At 41.6% G+C, this 17,574-nt stretch overlaps 1 protein-coding gene and 1 pseudogene across 17 annotated transcripts in view; both read right to left on the reverse strand.

Annotated features, from left to right (window-relative positions):
* Window positions 1–218: 218 nt before the first annotated feature.
* LOC104141662 (uncharacterized) lies at window positions 219–4,734 on the reverse strand (annotated as a pseudogene).
* Window positions 3,754–17,574, reverse strand: part of HDAC4 (histone deacetylase 4) — a 293,162-nt gene continuing 279,341 nt past the window's right edge. For all 17 annotated transcript variants that reach the window (XM_068947757.1, XM_068947754.1, XM_068947760.1 and 14 more), the window contains 4 exons: window positions 16,142–16,275; window positions 8,789–8,873; window positions 5,898–6,039; window positions 3,754–5,387 (listed from right to left, as the gene is read on the reverse strand). In XM_068947757.1, the coding sequence (XP_068803858.1) occupies window positions 5,348–5,387; window positions 5,898–6,039; window positions 8,789–8,873; window positions 16,142–16,275 (401 nt within the window). In that variant the 3' untranslated portion in view covers window positions 3,754–5,347. The remainder of the gene's footprint in view (window positions 5,388–5,897; window positions 6,040–8,788; window positions 8,874–16,141; window positions 16,276–17,574) is intronic.

Raw genomic sequence — 17,574 nt, forward strand, 5'->3', positions numbered from 1 at the left:
TTCAGAGAGAGAGCACTGCTTTTTTCTACGTTCTCTACACGCAAGCGCCTGTCCACGAACACCTTAGAACTGGCAGGGAAATTGCGCAGAAGGTCTAGCAATTTTCCTACCAGGAATATCATGGCATATGCATGGGTATCTTTTGGCCAAGAAGCTGGTCCAATAATGAGTCTCTCATCAACTACGTTAAGAAACTCTTGTTTAAAGCACATGAAGTGTTACACTGACAGTGCTGTCTGGGCAAGCAAGCTCTGAGCAATTAAACCAGAGGCATCAGATAGAAAGATCAGTGACAGAAACAAAGATGGTACTATAATTAACTTTTTCTTTTTATTTACACCACAAGAATAACAAGTTGTCATAATGTGGTACAAAATACTGGACTCCTAATAAAGTTGAAATTGAAGTCGGTACTGTCAGAGAAAAGACACCATTGGCCAGTTAAAAAAACAAAAAACAAAAAAAAGGGAAAAAGAAAAAACAAAACAAAAACAAACAAAAAACAAGAATGAAAAAAAATTCCAACTCCACCAAGTAAAAGAAAGGACCATCAGAAAATTTAGCACAAAGAATGCTACCATCACTTAAAGTAGGGTCCATACAATAAGAGTGAAACTGTGTCTAAATTACATCGTAAACCGGTAGCTGCTACCAATGGTGATGTCATACTGAGCATGTATAGGTATAAAGTAGAATATAATATAGTTACAACTTTTTGATACTACATATCTGTAATAAGCTCTTGGGTGAATAATGTTTCAACCCCTCCCCCCACTTTTATATATATATTATATATATAAGTTTGTCATCCTCATAAATTGGAAAATAGCGCCTCCACTATGGAGCACAGAAAAGTGTTAATTTATTTTCTTTCAATAGGATACTTTTTCATCAATATCAAAGACAAAGTGAAGATGAGCTGAGAACGAGCTCAACTTCATGACAATGAAGAAACATGTTTTCCTTTTGATGTAAAGTCTTGTTTTAAACCACAGTGTTGCACAGTACAGGACTGTTTAAAGTGAAACCTACCAATACATCATGTAAAAGTAATTTTAAAAAAGTTAACACAGCTGTGCTGAAGAGTTAACTCTTTAAAGTCGTCGTCAGTCATCTTCTCAGAATTAATGACCACGTGTGTTGACAAAGGGTTGTGTCCAACCTCCCCACCCTGTGAAGAAATTAAAATACCCAACCAAATTAAAAAAAAAGAAAAAGAAAGACACAGGCAGTTTACTTTGTGTGTTCTGCGTAGTTTCCTTAAAAACACTGTTTCCACATAAATACAATAAACTCTATTATTGGTAAGTCACAAGTGCTAGATAAACGTCTCTTTCTTCTTAAAATGAGAAATGTTTAAGTAGTCCTTTTTATTTATTCTTTTTTTTTTACAATAAAAAGCACAATTTCTTATTAAGTTCAGTAAGACGCAAAAAAATTTCCCGCTCTTCTTCCTTTGTGTGTATTTGTGTGAGTGTGTGTGTTTGTGACCGAAAAATGTCCCAACCTTTGTCTCCGCAAATGCCACGAGAGGAAAAAAAAAAAAAAAATTGTGTTTTTTTTTTTCTTTTTCAAAGCTGCCAAGTTTGGCGTGCAAAATCTGTATACAATATAAAGACATGCCAACCTTACAGACCATGCAACCTCAAGGTGTAGGAAACTTAAAAAAATATATTCATATATATTTATATATATATTTATATATATCAATGCCCATAAAAGACGTGGGCCCAAAAAGTTTACAAAAGGAAGAATGGAATGAATACATGACTGCGACTAATAAAAAAGGAATGTTTTGTATCGAAAAGTAAAAAAAAAAACAAACCAAAAAAAAATCAACCCGCCTCCCCCCCAAAAAAAACCCACAAATGATTAATCGCACACTGCAAACTGGGACTCGCTTCCTTATCAATCAGACGATTTCAAGCTGTTCGTTCCCTTCCAAGCAGGGGAAAAACGTCCCCCCAGCCCACGTCACCCTCACCCCGGCCCTCTGGCTGAAGGGAGAAGTTCATGGCTCAAAAGGTGGGGGAGAAAAATTAAAAAAAAGAGGAAACGCAAAAAAAAAACCCCAAAACCCAAAACGTACAAACCCTGGCAATCCCCAAAAACGAGAGGCCCGTTTTGCTTTCTGTCTGCACGGGCTCCTAGATCATCCAGACCTGAGCCACGGAGCGGGCGTATCTGAGGAACAAATTCACATGATCTGGACTCGGGAGGAGACAAGCTTTCGTGTCTTGGGAAATCTTTCTACCTCCAGCAAAAAGCTTAGCGAACCGATTTCAAGAAATGAACGGGGCATCCTGAAGCAACAAGCCGGAAAGCTACTGAGCAGCTGAGGCTTGCGACAGTCACCTAACCTTAAAAGAAACCAAGTCAGCACAGTCAGTCAGCAATTCTCAGGAACACGAGAAAAGAAAAAAAAAAGATCTTTCCACAACTGATACTAAAAGTAGAAAACTGCTAGGAAGGTCTGACAACAGAAGCGATCATGTAAACGTGGTTTACCGCCGACACCTTATAAAAGGCTAAGTGACCATTCTGAACATCAAGTCACCAAATTCCGCAGATTAATTGGAGATCACAGCAGCAAAGTGGTCATTTTAAGAAAGAACATCTGCAGGTATGCTGTGCTTTCACACGTGAGCACTGTTTTTAGAATACACTGAAGACGGCTCCAATGACCAAAGCTCTTCATAATTTTAAAATGTACTTGGGTTAGCAAAACTCAAATACAGTAGTGTCTGTTTTTCAAATTGCATTACAAACCTGAAAACAAAACAAAACCCTCTTGCATTTGCTCACATGGATGGTATGCCTCAAATTCTTTCCACGAGTAGGTTCTCAATGGAATGAAAATAGCCACTTCAAGAACTGGAAAATAAGTTACTATAAAACGACCCTGTCAGTTGTCATAATAATATACCCTTGGTTGTTCGGATGAGGGATCTGCGCTACCCTACACTGCTTTGAGAAGGTAACAGGTGTCAATTTGGTCTCCTTTAAGCTGTTTAACTCTTCAACCCAGGAACTAGCTGCTTCTCCACCGGGCCATTTGTAAAAGGCGACAGGGAAATCCAGCCAAGGCTGAAGCTTAAACTTGCTCGACCAGCAACACCTTCCTCTGAAAAATAATTTAGGAAAAAGTTCTTCAAATAGCTAACGTTGCAATTCTCCCAGTCACGGTCATTCGGAAAGAAGAGGAGAGAGGCAGTGCGTGTGTGTGTGTGTGTGTGTGTGAGTGCGAGTGTGAGTGTGAGTGCGTATTTGTGTGCGCGAGAGAGAAAATGCCAGTTGTCCCAAGAGTGTCTGACAAGCCTTCCATATGGTAGCTACTAAAGCCGTATGTAATCCTCACTACAATCCACATGGAGGATAAATACATCACCCATTGTAATACTACTATGTGTAAGGTAAGAAAACTCCTTATTTTCTTTACATAGCTACTATAACAGAACTGAGGAAATATACAGTCGTTGGTATCATTATACAAAAGAGCCCATTGCATTCCCTCCTCTTCATTAAATGCACGCTTTCCAAAAATAAACTCTGACGATCTGCAACAATTCCTTACGCCTGCAGAAAGCTGCTCACTGTACAAAAGACTTTTTTTTTTTTAAAAAAAAGGAAAATAATGTACAAGAAAGAAATAAGGAAGGAAAAAGGTTTAGACACCGTTGCCGTTCAGAAAAATAAAAAATAAAAACAACTGCCAAATGGAAAATAAACGTCAGATTCACACAAACAAGGCTTCTGTAGGGTTTTGTGAAATATTGATATAAAAATTAACAGCAAATTCATAATCTTTGCTATAAAAAACTTATTTTTGTTAGAAAAGGATCACAACTAAAAACCTTAACTTAAAATACAAATGTTTAGGGTAGTTGCCCGGTGGCTAACGTGTTGGCGTTCTGAAAACTTTCCAAACTATAGTTTGAAAGTACTCAAGTTTCAAACTGGATCCTTTTCCAAAAGCACCTTTACATTCCAATTCACAAATCTTTCCCTAGGGAGCTTTCAATGGCTACTATTATAGTATGCATTTATTATATATATTTTTCTATAAATGCATTATAAATATTTTATCAATAATTCATAAGAATCCGGTTTCTAAGCTTGGAATACATTTGGAATATACATTATACACATATATATATTTATACCTAACAATTTAAGCAATATCTCATGCGAGTTGCTTTTTATAAAAAGCATTCCAGTCTTAAACCTGCAATTGTGTCTAATACATGCTTCAACAACCAAATTGATAAATTCAATTGCTAGATAATGTAGAAGAGAGAAAACATTTGAAAATTCGATTTAAAAAATGGTTAAATTTCAAAGACCCAACAGTATTTGCCACTTTCTTGGCAACTACCTTAATTTTTTTTTTTTTTTTGAAACAGCAATGAAAGAAAACAAAACAAATCCAAACTTGTAGACAGTTTTTGGAGACGCTCTATTCAGCTGATGCCTGCTTCCCACAATCATGCCAGCACAAGCCAAAAAGTCTTCCTTCCTGATGGCAGTTCTTGGCTTTCCCAAACAGAGGAAAAATATTCACGAACTGCTGTGGTTTTTTTTGTTTTTTGTTTTGTTTTTATTTTTTACTTAAGGCATTGTTCCTCAAACTTCAGAAAATCCAGCTGCACCAAATCCATCATTTAAAAAAAAAGGCACAAACTCATCTTCAGATGGCTTTGGAGATAGTAAAGCCGACTCCATCTGGGCTACCATTTCCTCTTTTGTGTTTCCCCCCCCCCTTCTCTTTCCCTTTCCTTTAGATATGACTAGTCCTCTTTCCCTATCCTTCCCCATTAAAAATACACCATCTCACATTGTTCTGGTTTTGACAAGAATGTCTTTGACTCACAGGCAGGCAAGAGCCATTTAAAAAATCCAAGAAATGAAACTACAAGATGGGTCGAGTGGTTCAAGCGGAGATTGCTGAATTGTGGGTAATCAAATTGTAAGCACCAGTTTTAAATTAAGGTTTGTTTGTTTCATTTTCATATGTGTTGTTGAATCTTTGATTTCTACTTTTTGGCAACTCTGCCAAAGACTTCATGGGCGTCATTCCCCTTTCAGCTCCAAGTGAGGATCAGAGGAAGAGTGCCCAGTATCTCAGTCCTTTACTGCTCTTCACCAGCATTTTTCTTTTTCAGCAAATACATACTGTAGACGCATAGAGATATGGAGAGATTTTTCGGTTGCTTTGTTTTACACCTGGTTGTCCTTCTGTATTCTGGAAAAAACCACGACAGGACGCAGGAGTAACAAGAGAAAGCTTCTTGGCAGAGCTTCAAGACAAAGACGAACAAACAGGAGAACTCCAGCTCATAGGTGAATGCTACAGGGGAGGTTCCTCTTCCATGGGTTCATCATCAGGTCTGGAAGCGATTTCAACAGACAGGCAAGACAGGGTGGGGGAGAGAGAAAAGAAGGCTGAGCACGACAGAGTCAGACAATTTGTGATGCTCTGTGCACACAAGTCTTACACCTTCTGTTCCCATCACCTTCCCACCTAGGGCAGTTTTGCTCAGCCAGTTCACCTGGAAATAAAACTTGCCTCCAAGAAGGGTTTTCAGCAACTGCATTTTCACTCGTACAACGTTGAAAAATTTTTTTCCAGTGAAAGCAGTTTCCTCTTGTGATCCTTGGTGCGCTGCACCAAGGGTACACATGAGGTGCGTTGCACTGCTGTATATTCTCTTTCAGTCCACAAGGTCTCTGGAGAACCCATAAAGGGCAGAAGATACAGGGAATGCACTTGCAATTGTTAAAAGAAGATTAACCCTGAAGACTGCTCATTACGGCTCCTCCTGGGCAAGCAGACTGTTCCCTGTTACTACTACCTACTTTCTGGGCTGTGATGATAAAAAGGAAGGAAAGCAACTCACCTCTTCTCAGCTGGCTTCACGCCTACCGACAAAGATGCCATGGCTGTTACAGTCTCTGCTTCTTCGTTCTCACACTTTTGAGCCTCAACCACAGAGTACCCCACCGTGGAGGCATAACGCTGGAGTGAATGCCAATACTTGCCTGCAGCAGAGATGAGAGAAGAGGCAGTTAGGGCATCTGCACCGTAACAGGTCAAACACCAGGTTCCTGCTTTCCCAGGTCCAGCAGAAGGCTGAGAACTGACTGAGGAAGGCTCATCAGACCTCTTCCAAGCCCTGTGCAAAATGCAACCTTGACCCACACTCACTGTTACTTTAATGATTTTCTCAAGGTCTCAGGGCTGTGGAGAAAAACTGTAGACGGAAGCAAGTTCATGGGAATGTGTGCTAAGGGAGCCTTGGCTTGTGAGGCGAGGATAGAAAGCTACCCAGAGCTGGGGCCTTCTCTCGAGCGTGGGCTTGGAGAAACAGCAGGGCAGCTCCTTTCAATACTTTTCCAAAGATGCTCTGCACAGGCAGCAGCAGCTCTCAGCTCTTCGGTGAGAGGTTTAATATCCTCAAGGCATAGTAATGAGAGTTAAAAGAGAACGCTGGCAGGCAACTGCTTGGTTTGAGAAGATGTTTGACAAATAACGACACTGGCCCTTAACGGCCATCCTTGGCGAAGGAGGCTGCTGTGAGAGAGGCTGCTTTGGTCCCTATGCAGAAAAGGCAATTTATTTTCTATACGATAGCAAAAATGACTCATGAGAACTGCCAAAGTGCCCTGCTAACTCCCCAGCAGCAACACAGCTGGTAACAGAAAATTTGGCACTTTATGCCACGCTGCTTTATTAGTAGACGGTGTTGGAATGGTGCTGTCTGAACTAGGCTTTAAGAAAGCGTTTATCTTGTTTGGTTGTGTAAACAAACATGCAATTAGCAGTACATGTTTCACTGGGAAACAGTGCAGTGGAGCAATCTCTAATCAAGCTGTTTCTTGGCAATAAAGGGTAAAACTCTTGTCCCTACAGAAGTACTAAAAATGGAGGAGAGAGGCTGAAATATTAGATCTCTACAGCGAGAATCACACCAGGAGCACTGGGATCCAATAGCTCCCCAGGACTGGGAGATGTTGCATTCGAATTTAGGCATGAAGAAGCAAAATTTCAATCCAAAAGGTATTGAGAGCATGGTTAAAAATGCACCTGTGCATCCTGCAAGGAAATCAAGGATGTCCAATCACGGTCTTTTAATCAAAGATGCTCTTCCCTCTTGGTTAGGAAAGAAAGGTAGGAGGCTGAAACCGGAACATTGATGGAATAAATATGCAAAGAGCAATGGAGGTTAGGATTTCTAGCTGTACAGCACACGTCTGCTTTGAAGAAAAGGTGCAATTGACTGGGTGTTCAAAAAATAAAGGCAATTCCCTTTTCACCTCAAAATCTTCTGAAATTTTAGACCAAAGGAAAAATATATGAGAAGGAAGGATGTAGCCCAGGTTTGGACTGGACATCTGCATTAAGTTATGGCCAGCTAGTCTTGCTACGCTTCCATGGGAAGTCATCTACAGCTAAGGAAGTCTAAGTTGCCATTTATTTTCTTTGTCTTCAATTTACCATTGATCGACACCCTTTTTCAGTCAAAGGAGTGTGGCTGGATAAGAAAGCAAAGGGCACAAGCACCTGCAGCACAATTACAGGCTCCTGAGAAGAGCACAGTGAAGGCTTCAGAGTTAAGAGGTCTTCCCTTGGTTCCCAGCCAGGACCACACAGAATTTGCCAAGACCCACCCTTGGGTAAGAATTTGCTTACCCAAGAAGCCACACCGAAGGTCGAAAGAAAGAACCTGCACAGTGGGGCCATGCAGACAGGAAGAAGGATCTTGTTTTCAAATCTCTTCATTTCTATTGTGTTCTGCAGCATACCTGAGTGTCTCGCTCAAAGCCCTTTTCTAATTTGCTCTACCCGAGGAAAAAAAATCACTGTGGCTGACTCAAGGTACTGCTAAGGTATCACATCACTGCTGAATGCTGTCGCTGCAGAGCAGCTTCTGGAAATGGAATTTAAATTTCTAAAGCCACTGGCCTTTTCAGGAAAAAAAAAAAGCCATTTTCTCCCTCAAAAATGGAGATTACCCCTCCTTCAGTTCTACTGCAGTTCTAGACCACAACCTGTTTGAAGCAGGCAGATGTTAGGACATAGCACAGTGTGATCCCCACATTACTCAGGGGACCTCACTACATTCCCCATGAACATCCCCAGGACACCTTCAACCACCAAGATTGTAAACCTCCTCTTCACAGCTAAACAAAGCTGCAATATTAGCGGCTTTATGTAATACGCTGTTTAACTTTCACTCCTATCTGTTCTTAATTAGTGAATGCAACAATAACTAACTAGACTTCTGTTAACTGCAGGTACTTGAATGGCTTTTGAAGAGATACCCACACACTCCAAGTACAGGAGAACCTGCCCTTTATAGGGATCACAAACATATTCCTGCACTGAATTTAATATTAATTCCTCCACCGAGATCAGAACACCTTGCTATATGACTGCAGTGCCTCACCGCTTGCTTCACCCCGATCCACACAGACAACCCTTTGTGCTCCAACCTGCATTCAGCTAGGCAGCTGTAAGCTCAGAGGCACTTATATAGTTCAATTTCATGAGCCATACCATTTCTCTGAATTGACTGATCTCTGTGCATTGCTCAATTCACTATTGCATGCAAGACCACCTTGTGGCTGCACAAATCCAGTTCACTGCGCAGTGACCATCTGCAAATTGGATGAGTGAATGCAGTGGCCTGACTTCGAACGTGCGATTGCCAAGATGATGGAAAAGTCAAGCTGGTGTCCATAGGGCAGATTAACAGAGAATCAGCTGGGTGAACGTGGATATACTCACTGTGTATCTCAATTACTTTCTCCATGGAATGGACTGCATTAGCATTTGCTCTCTGCTGGAAAACCTTTTCTGGAAGAGGATCAAGCTGGAGAGAGAGAAGAATACCACAGAAATGTTACCTCAAATTAGAGAATAGGCACTAAGCATGATTTAGCAAATGGCTTCAAACCTCCACTCCACTCTTCTGATTCCTATTATCTCATTCTAGCTAAATATCCAAAATATACATATTTTCTAAATGCTCTTATAAGACTCGACAGTACCCTGAGTTTCGAACTGCACACACTCTCCAGCTTCCTCAAACCTGACACTCCTCTACACACACAAAATACTGTAGGGCTTGCTCACTTGTAGAATAACCGTAGGTGTGAATTTACACTGTCATAGCTATATCTGTAAGCATGGACAGCTGTTCTCTAACAGAATTTCTGCAGTAGGTATTATGGATTATTTTGCAATGTGGACAAGCCTTTAGAGAGAGGGACACACATACGTTTCATGATGAAAACTAAACCAGGAAACTAAGGCATTACACTGTTGTGCACCAGGAAGCTTTAACAGCACTCTCATAGCACAATACTGGCTGCATTCTTAGTTTAAATCATCATATATATTTTTTGTCAGGATGCTTCTCTACTGCTCCACAAGTCCTTCAAATCACTGACTCGATCCGTATGAGAATAGCAAATATCTGAAAGACTCTGAAGGTCCACAGAGCTCAAACATGCAGCACAGCAGGTCTATTTTCAAAGAACTTGGTGGATCCGCTGTGTGTAGGCAACTACCTGTATGAAGAGGTACTATTACAGAAACAGAAAAATAAGGTACATGATGTTGGCTGTTTTTACAATACCTCTGTCTGAACTGTTCCATGGATCCACCTTTTTTGCAAGGTTCTGAGCATTAAAACAAAATCACGTGAAAACTAAAGGAACTTAAAAATATTAGAGCAGCCACACTCCCTTGTTTCTTCCAAAGGAAAAAAAAAAGGGGTAGCTTTTTAATTCTTCTAAACACCTGATCCAGTAAATACATCAACTTTTAACTGTTTGAAACAGTCTTTACCCTAAGAGTAAATAGGCTAATTCTAGTAAAAACATATTTTTTCATGCAGCACAAAGGAAGCAAAATCCTGCTTTATATCTACACTCAGCACAACTGTAACTACAAAGTCACTGCTGATGTCTCTTACTAACTGTTGAGTTAGTTTTGCCAGGGCATAGCATTAGACCCATATGTTAATCTTTATGCAATTGGCTCTGAAGTTGCTGGGAAGGATAGTATTAGGTACTGAAATACAGTCTTTCTGATGCTGGTTGCTTTCCTTTGTTCTTTATATAAGAAGGTGATAGTAAAACTATGCTGCTGGTATTGAGACTGTAAGCCCAAAGATGACACAAGCCTTACAAAAAAATTCAATTTAAATGCATAGAACAAGCTTTGCTGCTTTTATGCAGACCTAGCTCGCACAAGCACAACTGCACCAATACCATGCTGCCCATGCAAGGGCTCTGACAAGCACAGCTATTTTAAATGAATAAACTCGCACCTAACGTGATAGCGCGCAACAGGAAAAAGATGCTGTAGGCTTGAGACTTGCTGTACTAGAAAACAGTAACATCCAAAATAGGTCCACACACATACTTCTTTTTCTCTGATGTAAACTCTCCTACCATAGAGGAAAGAGTTGTCCTTTCAGTTTGCAGTCAGGAGGTTACAAAACCACAAGGGGATCCAGGTCACCTTAGTGCTAGCATGGACATATGCACTTACTGTGACCAGCTGACACTACATCCAAAAAATCTCATGTTAATTAATTACATTTGGAGGAGGGATTGGCCTGCTTGCCGGACAGCTGCCTCCACAACCTACTGCACGCTGCAGCAAAGGGCCTCTGATCCCGCCGCGGCTTCATAACCAGTGTGATAAGAGCTCTGCCCGTACCCATCCTTACCACGCAGCCTTCAGTCAATACAGAAAAAGAAAAATAAGCTCACATCTGGAACATTATAGCCTTTTTCCTGCTGTTGTTACACTGTTAATTTGAAAGGTGGACGTCACAGAGGAGCAAGCTGAGCTTCTTTTAGTAATTGAACATAAAAAAGAAAAACAGCCTCAAACACCCTCTTATGCAGCATGCGGAGATCGTGAAGGGAAGCATCCCTGGTAAAGTGGCTCTGTACCTACAGCGTCCAAGCAGGACATGAGAGATGCAGCCATTAGGCACAAGCATTGTCTTCCAGAAGAAGGCCCCAGACAGTATTGCCTGAGGTTTGGTTTAATTTTTACTTATTTTCTTTTTAAAATAAGCACAAGAAGGAGAAAATGCCTTTTTCTACTGGGTTACTTCTCTCATCCCAAGATGACTATTCTCTGAAAAGTTAAACTGTCCCCTTTGCCCTTTATGAAGTTATTAAGCCTCTTATTGTTGTAGCTTTGACTCTTGCTTTGATTCCCACTGGGGAAGAAACTTGGGTTCAAATCAAAACATCCCACAATTCTTATTAGCCTTTTTTTTTTTCCTGAAGAGCTGGTGAAGACCCTAAGATACATCCATTTCGCTCCTGCCTTCCTTTGAAAACAGAACAAGGATTTTAATATTGCACAGTCGTGGCACTGCCAAAGGGAGGCAGGAATTAGGGCTGCATCACACTGGGGGACTAGCAACTCTCCTCAGGAAGAGAGGTTAAACCTGTTGTGCATCACAAAGGAAAGGAGCTTGGTTTATTTGTTTTTAACAACTGACATTCTGGAGAGCAATGATTTCTTCTGGGACAGCAGAGACATCTGCTTGGTAGGTAATGGTGCCCCAGCAGAACAGCTCTGCTTAGGGCATATACACAGTCAACTGTTTGGATTTAATTCACATGAGTTCAAGGGGTCTCATAAGCAACTACATACTCAAGAAAAAGCTTTCAGCTCTCCAAGCCCACCACTCCACCCAGTTCTCCAAAAAATGCGAGTTCTTAATAGACCTCAAAGGTTGGGTATCTAAAGCCAGAAACATCTACAGCCGCTACATGGGTCTGAAAATACTGGTCAAGGCTCGTACGAGGATGCTCCCCAGCAATGGAAGCAGCCACAGTTTAATAATTAATAAATCTATGGCAAAAGTTTTGCAACTTTCACTGAAAGCCAACAGAAGCTACAGCTAAGAGATTTGCTTACATGACTACATGGCTGCCACGTGATAGGCACTTCACAAGGACTAGAAATTGCTCAGTTCTAGATTTAATAACTACAGATTGTATTAAAAAAAAAAATCTGCTCTCTAAGAATAATTCTTGCTGAGACTGGTTTTTGTATGACATTAAGTGAAGGCAAACCAATTCGTGAAGGCAAACCAATTCCTGGATAAATCTCTGAATTGAGAATTTTATTAATGCCTTTTGGTTTATATTGACATAAAGCACACTCAACATCAGACAGCTTAGCTGTGTGTTATTTCACAGATGAATCGTTCCAATTGTGTGCTATTTTTCCTGAAATAATAGTCACAAACAACAGACTTGCCCATCGTTCCACTAGAAAGGGAAGGAAATACCTCTGGGCATTAGGCAAAGGTTTTAAGCAGCTGTTTACTATCAACTTCTTTCTTGTTTGGGATGTCCAGGAGTTTGATGCTGGACGCACCTCGGCAACTTCTGCATCAAAAATCTGGAAGACAACATAATTCCAGCAACCGCATGAAATACTGTTGTTCTTCTGGCTGCTGCTTAGCTCCAAGGTCACATCTCCCAGGACATGCCTACTTTCTCCCTCCACAAAGTTATCAGCTCTCATGGTACAAGCACTTCACAGCTCGCTCTAGGCACGGTACTGGCACGGCTTTTAGCCTTGGGGAGCAAATGCCCAGACGCCCAGATGTTTTGGCTGGGTATGTCTCATAAGACAGAACCTGGTTTTAAGGGGAACGGTTGGTGATGCCTGGAAAAGGATCAGCAGCTCTGCATGGCTGCTGCTTCCCCTGCTCTCCCATGCTGTTTTTAGGAGCCACTTTGCATAATAAAATAGCAACAGTGTCCAATTGCTCTAAATTATCATTAAGTAAGTGGCTCTTCTCTGCATCACACCTGCCTTTGATTTTTCAACTGAACTCATGTTAGTATTGAACAAATACAATTGTAATTAAAGAAACATATGTATTTTCAAACAACCTCTCACGCCACTAACTCATTTTACAGTGAAATAATCTGGTGCAAAGCTACAGCCCTGTTTTAATTTCCTGGACTGTTGGGAATAATCCTGGCTCTTGCCTTTGGAACCGTGCACACAAGGCTTTTCCAAAACTGGGGTTTTGATCTCTGTTGGTAAATGCAGACACTTAGGGGACTGGCATTGTTCCCCTCATTTCCTACCATTTCACTATATACCTCAGTCAGATCTCTGCAGTTAGCAAATTTCCCTGCAGCCCGTGGCTGTCTGCAGCTGGCTGTCCATGTGCATGCATGCAAAATTGTCTAACACACTGTATATCAAACTTCATCAAAGGGCCGCCAAGACAAAGCAACAGCAGTTCACTCCAACTTCCTCGTATTAAAAAGATTTTATAAAAGACCTTGATAAAACTAGTGCTTCCTGCTTTTTGATGTGTGGGTTAGAGAACATTATCATGATATCTGTGCACTCTTATAGCCCACTTAGGAAAAGCGAGAACAGGTCCATCTTTAAATATTTTAAAGTTCCTTAGAGCTGTCCTGATTCAGTGACAAAAAATCTAAAGAATGGTAAATGCCCTTTATGATGTTTTTCTGCCTTTAAGGGTCAACATTCACTTGCTAAATGAAAACACTCAGCCAGAGGACATCGTCCAAGTTATCATGAGTACTAAAATCTCCAAAAGTTGCACAGTTCCAACATGTTTGTGGCTCTGATCGAGTGCTTATTTATTGCATACAGATTCTCATACAGCATTTTAGTCACCTGACTGCACTGTAGCAGCATATTAAGTGAGAGGAAGGAGATCTTTCACATGTTATTTCCTCAGTCTCCCCTTCGGTGCGTATCCTGCTGCTGAAGCTGGCTGCATCCAAGGTTTGGTTGGAGCTAAAGAAATTGCCTTACTGACAACGGTGCCATCAGCTGCCAGCTTAAGAGAAATGGGTGCTGAAATAAAAAAATTATTGCTTGGAGGCTGATGAAGCAGTGGACTCTCAAGTTTTCAGGAGTCCCAAGGACTGAGCACAAGCTGGACCTGTTATTCATGCTGAAAGCCTCATCAGAATTGCCTAGCCAAGCACAAGGAGCTAGTACTCTCTGGACGCTTGGAAGATGGGATTTCTGGACGGCTGAAACAGATGCTTTTGACGAATTCCAGCTACTTTACCACCAATCTATTGGATTGGTTAGTGAGGTTTTTCTCAGGGGTCGTTGTCCTTTGTGTAGCATGTGGATACGGTAAGACAGAGCACTTCTCTGTAAGGGTGGAAGAGCCAGCAAATAGGGTTGATCTGCACCTCCATACGGATCCAACTTCTACTTCTACTTCCTAGAGCTCAGAAAAACTGGTGGTCGCAGTTTGCTTACAGCTCAGGAACATCCCTAGAAGTCAGTCCTGGAGGCAGACCTAGACCCAAAATATTACTTGGCTTCTCCTTTCTGCAGTGCTGCACCTTCAGACGTTGACCATGTGGCTTCCCTCAGCTCCTGCATAGGACTTTCAACAAAGGGCAGCAATGAGACAACCTGGTTGTGTTCTCCGAGACAGGTGAAAGCTTTAGAAAGAACCTCCTCCTTTCGCCAGGTCACCAGCAGCCAGGTTCTTGTCTTCTGTGGAAGAGACCACTGCCTTCAGAGGTCTGCTCTATCATACTCCACAAGGTCATCTTGGCAGCCTCCTCGTGCCCTTTTACTCATGCCATGGCCTTTCAAAATTTGCTCATGTGCATAAGGTACTGAGCGCAATCCCTCAATTAAAAAGATAGCCTTAAAAAACTTCAGAGGCACTAGCCAGCCTATTAACGTTGCTCTAGGTTTCACAGTCACGCCCACCTTGAAATCAGTGTGGTGGCTTCCTCACAATGCTGACATTTTTAGCTCTTTGGTATCTAAGTAACTGCACTACCCTCCTGTTTTGATTTGTCTCATAAATCTTCAACAACTGTTTTGAACAGGTCCTCAGAGTTGCTGCTACGCAAGGGCGCCCTTGGCAAATAACAAGCAGGGATAGCACCTGCGGCTCCAATCTGACCATGGATGCTCCTCTGTATGAGGCGCAATTTTTCTAGATGGGAAATTAGTTCAATGTACTTTGTCTACTGAGTCTGTCTAAGACTCTGCCATTTGGACTGCAGTTATCCTCTGAAACCTCCACGTGGAGAACAGGTGTCCAAAAAAGAGGAATAAATCAGAGAAAGGAAGGAGGACTGACCGAAACAGACCAGTTGCTCAAATGCACAAGCCTACAAACTATACAGAAAAATGCTTCTTGAACTGAAGTATACACATAGGTACGGATATGGAAGATTCACAAGAGCCTTAATCTGGGCTTTTGCTGCCAATAACTGGCTTTTATATCTCCTTACTGCACTAGTTTGCAGTACATGACCCTGAACTCCCAGAGCCCGAAGACACGTCAAATGCCACCACTGTGAATTTTTAAAATACCAATCATTTTGGAAGAAATGTATCCCTAAATTGCTCACTTTTTACCAGTTTCAGCAGATGCTAATACTCACGGCTGCATCAAAGATGGCAGGAAAGAGGAATCTGAATAATTTCTTCTTTTATCCCACTGACATTAAGAACAGAGACAAAAGCTAAAGTATCTACGTCTGCAGAAAAACACCCAGATCTCCCCTAGACACCATGAACCAGATTTCCTTCGTGCAATTCTCTGGCTTGCCCTTATCCTGCAGTCAAATACTCTGGCCTCTCCTGTTATCTTCTGTAACATAATTAGGCTTTTACAACACAGCAGTGTGTAGAAGGTAGAAAACATAAGGTAACCAAAAAAATAAAATGGAAAACAATGTCAAGCCAGTTGCATGACAGAGCAGATACACTGTACTGCTAGAGAGCAACAGCAAAGAGAAGGCAAGGCTTCGACAGCGACTTCAGAAATGAATAAAAGGTGCACAAAGCAAACTATTTGGATAAATTCAGTTCTTAGGCATTTCAATCCTTGTAGCATGAACTGCTGAGCAAAGGTGATCAAAAAAATTTAAATAGACAGCCTTTAACTCTTTTGCTACAAAAAAAAAAAAAAAGCTAGAAATTTAGGAAATTCAGTGTTTTGGAGAATTAACAATGCAAATTCACACCACTTGAAACTCTGCAAGAAGGTGCGGAGGTTGCAGTGCCCTGAGCTTCTCAAGAAAAGGCCATCCATAGCATTTTCAGCTTTCTTTGTACCTCGTTTCCCAGCAAAGCAGAAACACATGCTTCCGAGGCGTCGCAAATGGCAGTCAGGTCGTGCCCTCCTTCGAGGGCCAGAATGATGCGACCTCCGGCCAGGCCCATCAGCTGCTTCGTCAGGTACCCAAAGCCTGCATCGGGGGACAGGAAACACAAGAAAAAGGTCAAAGGTGATCACGAGGATCAGACTCCTGGCACAGGATCAAAGCAGCATAAAAAGGAATTACATCACATTAAAAAACCACAAGGGATCTGAAGGGACTAAATGCGTAATATAAGCCAGGTTTGATTTTAAGACGTTCGTGTCAGGATTCCAGCTCCAGTTCCCCTTCGGATCTGCTCCAACACGTGCACTGCGGGGCAGATCCTTCTCTCCGCTCTGCCGTCAGCCATCTGGAGGGCACCGCCACAGCTTTTTCCTCCGTAAGAGCCATCAGAATCCTTTCTATTACCCTTTGTTGCTTGGAATTAAACACAGCGGCAAATATCAGCTTCAGAAGGAAGGAAAGAGGATGGAAGGAGGCTGCTTTTTGCCCTTATTTCTAAGGCGTGGGAAGCAAAGGCTGTTGCAGAAGTCATGCAGGAGGCATGGCGGGGCGAGGGAGGAAAACAGGAGAGGGGAGGAGGTTAAGGGGAAATAAGTAACATTGCTGCCGGTGCTTTTAGTTGTGATAGCAGCATCACAGCGCCCCAGAGATATTTGACATCTAGTTCTTAACAGACGTTTCTTCCAGTATATAATATGCTATAAAAATTCCTGGGGCACCCGGGACTTTGATCATATGACACACAATACATTTCTACCCTTTAAACAAAACAGAACCAAGCTGTGAGGATTTAAAAAACATGTCCTCAAGCCAACCCTCCCCCTCCACCAAAAAAAAAAAAAACCAAACAAAAGATAATAGAGTGCACTTACGCCCCTCTTCCAAATTCCCCCGGTTTTGTTTTGTGCTGAGTCTCATAACTCCCACAAGCACCTTTGCAAATTGGTAAATTAACAGCCAGATAAAAGATTCATGACTGCGCCCGTAACACAATACACAACCTCTCGTTTTGTGAGCGTAACAAAGCATGGGAAATTCAACACACAGGTAAACAAGTGATTCTCATTACAAAGTGTTTCTGGATGTCTTAAATAACTTGTCTCTTGTAAATCTATTCCACTTTATTCTTTTATAAAATTTATGGGTTCGGGTACCTTATGAGGTTCTGAAGTCCACTGCAGAGAATGTTTCCTGACTGAGAACAAACTGAAAAAAAATAAATCCTTTTGCTTTTGCAAGGGAAAAAAAAGGTCTTCTCAAATGACCTGAATGAAACAATGCCAGATAAACCCAGTGTAACCAAGGAGGGGTGGAAAAAAAAAAAAAGCTTCAGTTCATCCCCTGGGCAGGGTAAAATATCATTGATCCGAAGCGAAAAGGATG

Source organism: Struthio camelus, chromosome 6, assembly GCF_040807025.1.
Source record: "Struthio camelus isolate bStrCam1 chromosome 6, bStrCam1.hap1, whole genome shotgun sequence".
Classification (NCBI taxonomy): Eukaryota; Metazoa; Chordata; class Aves; order Struthioniformes; family Struthionidae; genus Struthio; species Struthio camelus.